Source organism: Panicum virgatum, chromosome 1K (genome assembly GCF_016808335.1).
Source record: "Panicum virgatum strain AP13 chromosome 1K, P.virgatum_v5, whole genome shotgun sequence".
In the NCBI taxonomy this organism is placed as follows: Eukaryota; Viridiplantae; Streptophyta; class Magnoliopsida; order Poales; family Poaceae; genus Panicum; species Panicum virgatum.
This window is the reverse complement of record NC_053136.1, coordinates 15321886-15333257: the sequence shown is the minus strand read 5'-3', so window position 1 is coordinate 15333257 and position 11372 is coordinate 15321886. Positions and strand designations below refer to the sequence as shown.

At 44.5% G+C, this 11372-nt stretch overlaps 2 protein-coding genes across 2 annotated transcripts; one reads left to right on the top strand and one right to left on the bottom strand.

Annotated features, from left to right (window-relative positions):
* Positions 1-514: 514 nt before the first annotated feature.
* Positions 515-2923, top strand: LOC120696912 (high mobility group B protein 6-like). The gene is made up of 7 exons (XM_039979962.1): positions 515-991; positions 1081-1230; positions 1330-1728; positions 1822-1953; positions 2042-2146; positions 2267-2355; positions 2434-2923. The coding sequence occupies exons 1-7, from the start codon at positions 614-616 to the stop codon at positions 2627-2629; spliced, it is 1449 nt and encodes a 482-aa protein (XP_039835896.1). The 5' UTR covers positions 515-613; the 3' UTR covers positions 2630-2923.
* A 458-nt stretch (positions 2924-3381) lies between these two features.
* LOC120696909 lies at positions 3382-4657 on the bottom strand. The gene has a single exon (XM_039979945.1). It carries the CDS (start codon positions 4558-4560, stop codon positions 4120-4122), a length of 441 nt encoding a protein of 146 aa, XP_039835879.1. The 5' UTR covers positions 4561-4657; the 3' UTR covers positions 3382-4119.
* Positions 4658-11372: the final 6715 nt, after the last annotated feature.

The following is an 11372-nucleotide window of genomic DNA, read 5'->3' as shown; positions in this document are numbered from 1 at the left end:
TCTTGAGGCGTGTACTTGGGCCATGGCAAATGTAGGGCTCATTTATGCTAACGGGCCAGGGCCCGTGTGTGCAAGCCCAAGGCAACACTTATTTCCAGCCGAATGATCGATCAATCTTAGCAATGGAATGGTACAAAGGCCAGCTAGTTACTCCGAGCCGAGGCCCATCCGTGCAGTCGAGCCCAAGCTACTACTTATTTCCACGGCCCATTTAGCGATCGAATCAGCCCATTGACTGACGCAGCAAGCCCACAACGTTCGGAATTCAAACAGGAATAGCGTGGAATCTGCTGAGCATGGATGGCAATCACAGATCCACAGCAGACGCGCCTTCCTGGCAGCTTCCCATCGTCTACTAGGCCCACCCGCCAGCGACTCGTCGGGTTAGCCGTTGCACGCGCCGACGTCACCTCCCGTTCAAATTTCAAAATTTCTGCCCGTTGCCTCCTCCCCTCTCGTCTTCCTCCTCCCTCCCTATAAAGTCAAGTCAAACGGAATGGAATCAGATCACAGACACAGCCGCCTCCACCCCCTCGCCGGCGCCGGCGCCACCTCCGTCCCCGACTTCCTTCTCCTCCGGCTCGAGACAACCCCCCCCCCCCCCCCCCAATCCATGGCGACCGTCGCGGCAGGGATCAAGAGGGGCGGCGGCCGGGGCCGCAAGGCGCTCGTGGCCGTGCTCGACAACGAGGCCAACATCTCCGCCGGGGACCTCTCGGCTTCCTCCGCGCAGAAGTCGAAGCGGGCGCCGGCCAGGAGCGGCAAGGCCGGAAAGGCCGCGGCGGCGGCCGTCGTGGACGACGTGGCGGAGCTGCAGGGGATGCTGGAGCGGCTGCGGCTGGAGAAGGAGAAGGCGGAGGAGATGGTGCGGGAGCGGGACGAGGTCATCCGGAAGAAGGAGGAGGAGATCGAGACCAAGGGGAAGGAGCAGGAGCGCCTCCAGGCCGAGCTCAGGAAGGTGCAGCGCGCCAAGGAGTTCAAGCCCACCGTGGTAAGTTCTCGGAGTCAGATCTCCCGTCTTTGAACTTCCGATTCAGATCTCGTCTTGATTCGAATTCATCTGAATTGATTCTCCTGCAGAGCCTTCCTCTCGTCAAGTCGCTGCTTGAGAAGGAGCAGGACGGAGACGACAAGGGCAAGAAGAAGAAGAAGGGGAAGGGCAAGGCCGGCCCGGAGAGGAAGAAGCCCTGCCCTGCGTATGTTCTCTGGATCAAGGACCAATGGGTCGAGGTGAGATTAATCTCCGCAGATCCGTTCGATTCTCCCCACTGTGTTTCCCGCTCGCCCGCCAGGTGTTTGACGAGTTGCCTCGCCCATGGCTTTTTCCAGATCAAGAAGGAGAACCCGGAGGCCGACTTCAAGGAGGTGTCCAACACGCTGGGCGCCAAGTGGAAGGCGCTGGGCGCCGAGGAGAAGCAGCCCTACGAGGAGCGGTACCGGCAGGAGAAGGAGGCCTACCTGCAGGTGGTCGGCCAGGAGAAGCGCGAGGCCGAGGCCATGAAGCTGCTCGAGGAGCAGCAGATGCAGTGGACCGCCAAGGAGCTGCTGGAGCAGTACCTCAAGTTCAGGCAGGAGGCCGAGGAGGGCGATGGCGGCAAGAAGGGGAAGAGGAAGAACAGCAAGAAGGACAAGGACCCCTCCAAGCCCAAGCAGCCCATGTCGGCCTATTTCGTGTACTCGCAGGAGAGGCGCGCCGCTCTGGTCGCCGAGAAGAAGAACGTGCCTGAGGTGATTGGCTGTCTTTGGTTTGTCTCATGATTTGACGTTGTGCGGGATTCGAGTGTTCGGTTGTTCTGATGTGAAATTCTTGTGTTCTGACAGATTGGCAAGATCACCGGAGAGGAGTGGAAGAACATGACAGAGGCTCAGAAGGCTCCCTACCAGGAAGTCGCCAATAAGCAGAAGGAGGAATACCACAAGCAGATGGAGGTGTACAACCAGAAGAAGACTGAGGTAGGTACCCAAACCGTAAACAGCCTATAGGTAAAAAAAATCTTCTTATGCTGGACGAGAGATATCTAATGCGACGAAACTGTATCAGGAAGCTGCGAGCCTGGAGAAAGAAGAGGAGGAGCAGAAGAAAATCATGAAGCAAGAGGCTCTTGAGCTGCTTAAGAAAAAGGAGAAGACAGTTAACATCATTAAGGTACATTGAAGCTCCATTCGCGTCTGCATACATGTTACAGAACAGTATTTGGGGCAATATTTTGATATGTACAACAAACGTATCCTGATTTTGATATACTAACCGCTTGTTCTTGAGCAGAAAACCAAAGAAAAGCGCCAAATGAAGAAGCAGGAGAACGCTGATCCCAACAGGCCCAAGAGGCCTGCCTCTTCCTTCATTCTTTTCAGGTTGAACACAAATCCCCTTTGCATGGCAATATATGATTTCACAGTGTGCTGAATTTCCTGAATTTCTGTAATTTTCAGCAAGGAAGCGAGGAAGCAGCTGCTTGAGGAGCGCTCTGGCATTAATAACTCGACACTGAATGCGCTCATCTCGGTGAAGTGGAAGGAGCTGAGTGGCGAGGAGCGGCAGATGTGGAATGATAAGGCCGCGCCTGCCATGGCAGCATACAAGAAGGAGATGGAGGAGTACACCAAGGCTCACAGCTCGTCTGCTTGACAGGATAACAGATTCCTTCGCTTGCCATGGTGCAGACGTTCAACTGTTGGATTGGGTTGAACATTTTTCTAATAAGGATTCTCATCTCTGAATCCTGGTGTGGTAGATGACTTGGTGTGAGTCTTAGCAAGGTTAGTTTAGTTGGCGTAGTTGCAGTAGATGTGGCTTCCTTCATTCTCGAACAATTTGAACTGGTTAGCTTTTTGTGGCAGTTTATGGTTGCAACAGGTCGAGAAATTTCAGCAATGTTGAAAGTCATAAAGTCATTAAGGTTTGCTTAAAAGTTCTGATCTACATTATTTGCGCACAATTTACTGAACTGAAATGTTAGTGAACTGGAACACTCCGTCCTGCGTTCCTACACCATCCATATAGTAACTTGTTTCTCATACCAACAAGGTTCTGTTTGGGTTGAAAATTTTCACTAAATATGAAACACCGCGTCTGTGATAAGTGAAAACAGTTGATTAGTTTTTGATGTTGGAAGCAGAGAATTACATTAAAAATACAGAGATTTTGGCAGAACCTAGCCAATTGAACCTAAAGAAAAGTTCCTTTGTTGCAGACAGGATATGCATCATCCTGCTTTTCTGAGCTCACGAGCCATTCCACTCATGGTATGACAAGTGGACCATGTAATTTGGACGGCAGAACAATGGTACTAATAAAAGAGTAAAAAGGCTATACATCTTGTGAAACCAAATTAATGCGCAAAGTACAACGCTAACCAGCACCCAGTTGAGCAAGATCACTGTGATAACTTTGTGCTTTAACTGTGTTAGCAAAAGTGGATAAAAAGTTTTCCTTAACAACTTGTACACCTGAAGGCCTGCTTTTGCCAGGAAAAGCAAATTCAGAGCGGCTTCTGCCCTCAATCACACGCAAACAAGAAAACCCCGAAAGGGTACAATAGCATGTGAGCAGGAGCCGCCCAGCTTAAGCTACGGTGTCCACTAATGTGGGATAAACATAAACACTCACATCACTAATTATGTCAAAACAAGATAGCAACTTGTACTGCTCAAAGTTGACACCCATGAATCTATGATGGCACATTATCTCTCTATCTCTAATTTTTCCCCTTTCATGGAAGATCCGTGCTCCTTGTCGATCGATTGTCCTGCCTCACAACCCAAACTTTCTCATGGTTATGATAGATTCTGCTATCAGAGTACACAAAATTCGACAAAGCGGCGGACAAACAAGACTGACTTCGAATTCGAAATTTACAAAACTTTAGATTTGGATCCACTTTGTCACTGTAAATTAGGCACCAAGATACTATCGCGCCTTTGATTTGGAGCCGTTCGATGAATTTTGAGATGGTTGGGGATCATAAGACCTGGGAGTTCCGAGTGTGGGCGAGGACGGCATGGCTAGAGCACTTGGCCCCTCAAAACTCCATCGTTGGATCAGGATCGAACGGCCGGGGGACCCTTTGCACCGACAGCCAGCCGGCGAGCCGGCTGCCCGGTTCCGTGCGCCAGAGCCTAGACGAGGACCTCGACGTGCACGACGGCGGCGGCGTCGGGCGGGCCGACGGCGAAGCGCTCGGACTTGGCCTTGCGGAGCACGGGCGGGCCGACGGCGAAGCGCTCGGACTTGGCCTTGCGGAGCACGGCGGGGCCGGGGGCGACGTCGGGCGTGCCCTCCTCGGAGCTGTCGTCGTCCTCCTCCGGGATGGAGGAGAGCACGCCGGCCCACGACGCGCCCGCGCCGCCGTAGCTGTAGTAGTAGCAGTACTCCTCGTCGCCGGCGCCGCCCGCCACCCGGTAGCCGCAGAACCCCTCCGCCGCCGCCGACGCCGGCCGGAGGCGGAGCACCTTGACGAAGAGCTTGTGCAGCAGCTTGGGCAGCCCCGCGCGCTTCTTGATCATCCGGCCCCCATCGGCCGCCGCCAGCGCCGGTGGCACCGCCGGGAACCACGGCATCCCGCCGACGCCGCGCCGGACTTGCTGGTTCGGTCGGAGCGCTAGAGCTAGCGTTTGGGCGCTGTGGATCGATCGATGGAGCCCGTCAAGCTTTTGGCGTTTCGCTTGGCTACCCTCGCTCTGTTTGGGCCGTGGTTTTATACTCCTGTTACGTGAGGTCGAGCTGAGCGTGTGGTCGGGAGGTCGACGACGACGGCAAGCTGGCCAGGGCGGCCGGGCGGTGTCACGGCCTCACGGGCGGCGCAGCGGAGGGCGTGCGATGGCGGCGCGGTTAGCTTGATCGCGCGGCGCCCGAGGCCGGAGCAGCTTGGTCGATCTGACGGCGGCCGACAGCCCGCCGCGGATTACATATGCAGTGACATAATTGGAAACTGGGCCCTTCATTTTCGTTGCTCGTGGACGCCATGACGGCACATGAGCATGTAGCCATGGATCATACAAGTAATTAATAAGTACGGTGGTGACAATGATCGAGTTCTCTCCCTTCCTTCTCGGTTTGATCGTGCCCTTTAATTTTGCTGTCCGTGGCACGATCCGGTTCAGTCAGGCTTTGCAATTGTACGAAGACATCTCGGAATGACTGGCCTAGTCTCCTAGAAGAGTTAAAAGAAAAAATCCCACATGTATGACAATATGGAGGCAAAGCAATCGTCACTTGGCGACACCAGAGGCGGCGACCATTTTCGGAGAAGTATTTCGTGTTGTAAGCTGTCTGTACCTCTGCACATTCCATGCATAATCTGCCTGTTCTTCCGATCCCTATGGCAAACAGAAAGTAAAATACATACACAAAAATTCATATATGTAGCATCAGTATGTTGGTGATTGCCAAACTTTTCCACTTACAAATAATATAGATGTACTATATATGTTGTTAAACACATTCTCTGACATGTTCAGCGCCTACGAATTACCTGAAGCTTTCTTGAACTTCACAATTATGCAAACTCGAATAACCAAAAACAAACAAATTAATTGCAAAACACTAAAAGTAAGATATTTGTAAGGTAGTATATAAAAAAAAGAAGTGAGAAAAGAGGTGGAAAAAAAGGAAACAGACATTGATTAAAAAAAACTTCCTGATTGGGGCCGTTTCTCTTTTCTCTAGGCTAATACGCTAATGGCCCGTGTTGGATTTTGGGCTTCTCCTATAATTTTGGGCCTATGGCCTGCACAGACCTGGAGAAAGGCTTTCTGTATGAATTTGGGCATTTTTTCATTTTTATATTAAAAAAACAAAATTTCAAAAATATATACCAAATAGAGAAATTTTCAAAAAAATAGGTGCCTGTCGCCCATCCAGTTGGCGACAGGACCTAAATGTAAAAAAACTTACATTTAGGTCCTGGCGCCCAGGGCGCATTAAACAGTAAACTTGTAAAATTGATATAAAATCATAGAAAAATCAAAAAAATACAAACTCAACTGTTCTGGATTCTATGAAATAAGATCTACAATTTTTGTTACATAAAGTTTTTCATTTGATCAATTTATCTAAATCAAGAAAAATAGTTCTTATACCTAAAAAAATTTGAAATAATTCATTTGGTCTAGTTGTGCTTATCTAAAATTTACCAAACTTTTTTTATAGCTCTTAGGAAATAAAATAATGGTACTGTAAAAGTTATGGCTTCTAATACTCAGTATAGCAGCATGGATAAATAACCCATTTAAACTAGACATATTGCAAGATCTAATTTAAAAACTTATTCTAGAAATGTTTTTTGGGCCTACCAATTTTTTACAAGCCTATGCTCACCATATGAAACACTCTGGCCAAAGATGATATGCATCCAAACGATGGATCTTGAGATTTAAATAAAAGTGCATTAAATTGGTATTTAAAATAGAGCAAGATACATTGATCAAATGAAAAACTTTATGTAACAAAAGTTGTAGATATTGTTTCATAGAATCCATAACAGTTGATTTTGTATTTTTATGATTTTTCTACGATTTTATATCGATTTTACAATTTCATTGTTTAATGCACCCTGGGCACTAGGACCTAAATGTAAATTTTTTTACATTTATGTCCTGTCGCCAACTGGATGGGGGACAGGCACCCTGTCGCCCATTAGGGGGGCGACATGCACCATTTTTGAAAATTTCCATATTCGACATATATTTTTGAAATTTTGAATTTTTTAAATATAAAAATGAAAAAAGCGCTGAATTTGGGCCTACGGTCTCTATAAACATTCAGCCAATTAACAAGAAACAACCCCCTCAAAAGAAAAAAACTAACCATAAACAATGCACATCACTTCAACTCGTGAAGGAAAGCTTCAGAGCCCTTCGTCAACTGCTACGATCGTTAATCAAATTATCAATGATTTTCATGTGGCCAATGAAATTTACTATAAGAAAATAAAGAAACAACAGCACCTAGGGAAAAAGTATGCAGATGGATTCTGCCAAAACGAGGTTTGCATAAGCTTAATATTGATGCATCTCTTAGTCGAACAAGGGCTAAAGGAGCGGTTGGTGTGGTGTGCCAAACTGTTCAGAAGAGCTTCGTAGCATCAGTATGTTGGTGATTGCCAAACTTGTCCACTTACAAATTTTTATAGATGTACTATGTTGTTAAACATTAAGGAATAAAAGTTATATAATTTAATCACATCATCATAATAACTTCTCCATTTCTTTCTCTCTATTTTTTTTTGGCAAAATACATGCTCTGACATGTTCAGCACCTACGAATTATCTGAGGTTTTCTTGAAGTTCATAATTATGCAAACTCGAATAACCAAAAACAAAGTAATTGCAAAATACTGAAAGTAAAGACAGTGGTAAGTTATTAAAAAATAAAAATAAGTGAGAAAAGAAGGGGAAAGAAAACAGACATTGATAAAAAAAACTTGCTGATTGGGCCTGTTTCTCTTATATCTGGGCTCACGTGCTGTATTTTGGGCTTCTCGTATAGTTTTGGGCCTATTATACCCTGCACAGACCTGGAGAGAGGCTTTCTGTATGAATTTGGGCCTACGGCCTCTATAAAGATTCAGCCCACTAACCAGAAACAACGCACATTACTGCAACTCATACGTGCTCCGCTCAAGATCATTATTTATAATAATTCTCTAAAGAAGGAAAATATTTCTATGATGCACAACTTTTTGATCGCTGACAGCGATTAGACGGATTTCTTAAGACTTCAATCTTATGCTTATTTAGAAAAGTTACTGCTAAATATTTTTTTGAGCAAAAGTTACTGCTTAGTAAATTGGGCTATGGACAAGAGGCAGCCGGTCTTTTTCTATCTAAGGATACCATTAAATTACGATAACTGTCACGGTTGAGCGAAGTAAAAAAAAACTACCACGGTTGAGTTCCAATTTTTCAGGCGAGTGCATTGGAAAAGGAGAAGAGAACCGCCACAAGAGACTTTTATGCACTGTTCTAGTATTATTAACTAATAAGAGGCTTTTTAAAACATTCAATTTAATCCTCACTAGTTGAGCTAGAAGAAAATATAAATCAAATAAAATCTTACAAAAATAAGAAACACCCGTCTATCAATTCAATAGTCTAATCATCAATGATAACAATAGCCATTGTATGAAGATAATCTTAAAAATAGTTAACCCACCTTAGCTATTATAAGAATTAGTCTAAAGTAATCGTGTAAATCTATATCCTTAGGGACTAAAGTGCAGGGACTAATGCAATAGTTCCATGAACCAAACAGGGCCTTACATTATACTCCTATCCCTTAGTCTCTACACATAATAAGGAGTTCTATGTTTGAGCTCTATCCTTAAATAGAAGGATGTTCTGGTCACCTGCTGACTAGCTGGCCAATCAGGGGCTGGCCTAGCCACTAATTGCGCCAACCAGGATGGGTAGCCCGGCTGCTTTATTTATTTAGGGGCATGAAAGATTTTTTCCCCTCTCTACTTAATTTGCTCTAAAATTCCTAGAAATACTTATATTTTAGGAACAACCGTTGCACCATGGGCCGAGAATGTTGAATTCATGGATGCATTTTGCACGAAGAGCAAAGTGATAGTATTGATTATGGCGACTACCGATTTACTTAATTTATGAATAAGCTAGGGTAAAAAATGAACAGATCGAGAGAGATAAACTAATCAACCGACACACTTTATTTGAAGCTCCACAAACATAACCTCCTCTTTTTTTTTTGAAATAAACAAACCCATAACCCCTAGTGGTCTGAAATTTGAAGGCCTCGAATGGGCCGGGTTTGCTTCGTAGCATCAGTATGTTGGTGATTGCCAAACTTGTCCACTTACAAATTTTTATAGATGTACTATGTTGTTAAACATTAAGGAATAAAAGTTATATAATTTAATCACATCATCATAATAACTTCTCCATTTCTTTCTCTCTATTTTTTTTGGCAAAATACATGCTCTGACATGTTCAGCACCTACGAATTATCTGAGGTTTTCTTGAAGTTCATAATTATGCAAACTCGAATAACCAAAAACAAAGTAATTGCAAAATACTGAAAGTAAAGACAGTGGTAAGTTATTAAAAAATAAAAATAAGTGAGAAAAGAAGGGGAAAGAAAACAGACATTGATAAAAAAAAACTTGCTGATTGGGCCTGTTTCTCTTATATCTGGGCTCACGTGCTGTATTTTGGGCTTCTCGTATAGTTTTGGGCCTATTATACCCTGCACAGACCTGGAGAGAGGCTTTCTGTATGAATTTGGGCCTACGGCCTCTATAAAGATTCAGCCCACTAACCAGAAACAACGCACATTACTGCAACTCATACGTGCTCCGCTCAAGATCATTATTTATAATAATTCTCTAAAGAAGGAAAATATTTCTATGATGCACAACTTTTTGATCGCTGACAGCGATTAGACGGATTTCTTAAGACTTCAATCTTATGCTTATTTAGAAAAGTTACTGCTAAATATTTTTTTGAGCAAAAGTTACTGCTTAGTAAATTGGGCTATGGACAAGAGGCAGCCGGTCTTTTTCTATCTAAGGATACCATTAAATTACGATAACTGTCACGGTTGAGCGAAGTAAAAAAAAACTACCACGGTTGAGTTCCAATTTTTCAGGCGAGTGCATTGGAAAAGGAGAAGAGAACCGCCACAAGAGACTTTTATGCACTGTTCTAGTATTATTAACTAATAAGAGGCTTTTTAAAACATTCAATTTAATCCTCACTAGTTGAGCTAGAAGAAAATATAAATCAAATAAAATCTTACAAAAATAAGAAACACCCGTCTATCAATTCAATAGTCTAATCATCAATGATAACAATAGCCATTGTATGAAGATAATCTTAAAAATAGTTAACCCACCTTAGCTATTATAAGAATTAGTCTAAAGTAATCGTGTAAATCTATATCCTTAGGGACTAAAGTGCAGGGACTAATGCAATAGTTCCATGAACCAAACAGGGCCTTACATTATACTCCTATCCCTTAGTCTCTACACATAATAAGGAGTTCTATGTTTGAGCTCTATCCTTAAATAGAAGGATGTTCTGGTCACCTGCTGACTAGCTGGCCAATCAGGGGCTGGCCTAGCCACTAATTGCGCCAACCAGGATGGGTAGCCCGGCTGCTTTATTTATTTAGGGGCATGAAAGATTTTTTCCCCTCTCTACTTAATTTGCTCTAAAATTCCTAGAAATACTTATATTTTAGGAACAACCGTTGCACCATGGGCCGAGAATGTTGAATTCATGGATGCATTTTGCACGAAGAGCAAAGTGATAGTATTGATTATGGCGACTACCGATTTACTTAATTTATGAATAAGCTAGGGTAAAAAATGAACAGATCGAGAGAGATAAACTAATCAACCGACACACTTTATTTGAAGCTCCACAAACATAACCTCCTCTTTTTTTTTTTGAAATAAACAAACCCATAACCCCTAGTGGTCTGAAATTTGAAGGCCTCGAATGGGCCGGGTTTGCTAGCCACAGTAACGGATCGATCAGTGACAGGACCCTGCAGACACGAAGCCATTCATGCGTATATGCAGAGCTCGATCTCGCAGAACCCTATTTACTTCGCTGCGCGCATGCTCGGCAGGCCGGCCGGCGAATTGAACTGGAGTGGTGGTGTCACTGCCGCCAGTGCGAGTAGTAGTCTGTAGTCCCACGCGACGCCCGGCCTGAAGGCACGCAGACGATCCTAAGGGCGCGTTTAGTTCTAAAAAATTTTCACCCAAAAATTTTCACCTCTCCTTTAAACATATGTATGAAGTACTAAATGTAATTAAATAACAAAACTAATTACACAGTTTGGATGTACATGACGAGACGAATCTTTTAAGCCTAATTAGTACATGATTAGCCATAAGTGCTACAGTAACCTCACATGTGCTAATGACGCGGTCAAAAGCCTCAAAAGATTCGTCTCGTGGTTTCCAAGTGAGTTCTGAAATTAGTTTTTTAATTAGTGTCCGAAAAACCCTCCCGACATCTGATCAAACAGTCGATTTGACATCCAAAAATTTTCACCCAGTGAACTAAACGCGCCCTAAATTCCTTTGATCTGAAGTGCTCTCGTACGAACTAACTGAAGCGCTACCAGCCTGCCTACCACCACCGCCACTCGATTACGATTAGCTAGCTAGAATGCACAAGTTCCCAACACGGCTATAGCTCTACAGGCCGGCCAGGAGTAGCACGGACCCAAGTGCACTGGGCCATCATTTCACCTCATTTACTTATCTACATGCAGCACGTTGATCTTTCAATTCTTACATCTTTAATTTGTCTATACCTACACAATTTCATCGTATAGTCACTCCACCCATTGGCAAGACAGTAACTGTTGAAACTGACTATATGGGCCCGTTTGT

What these genes read in the sequence shown, in the direction of transcription:
- LOC120696912 (XM_039979962.1), top strand. Translation starts at nt 614, where the DNA reads ATGGCGACCGTCGCGGCAGGGATCAAGAGGGGCGGCGGCCGGGGCCGC. An exon ending in TCAAGGACCAATGGGTCGAG is followed by an intron (nt 1,231 to 1,329) that starts GTGAGATTAATC and finishes GGCTTTTTCCAG; the next exon opens with ATCAAGAAGGAGAACCCGGA. An exon ending in AGAAGAAGAACGTGCCTGAG is followed by an intron (nt 1,729 to 1,821) that starts GTGATTGGCTGT and finishes GTGTTCTGACAG; the next exon opens with ATTGGCAAGATCACCGGAGA.
- LOC120696909 (XM_039979945.1), bottom strand. Translation starts at nt 4,560, where the DNA reads ATGCCGTGGTTCCCGGCGGTGCCACCGGCGCTGGCGGCGGCCGATGGG.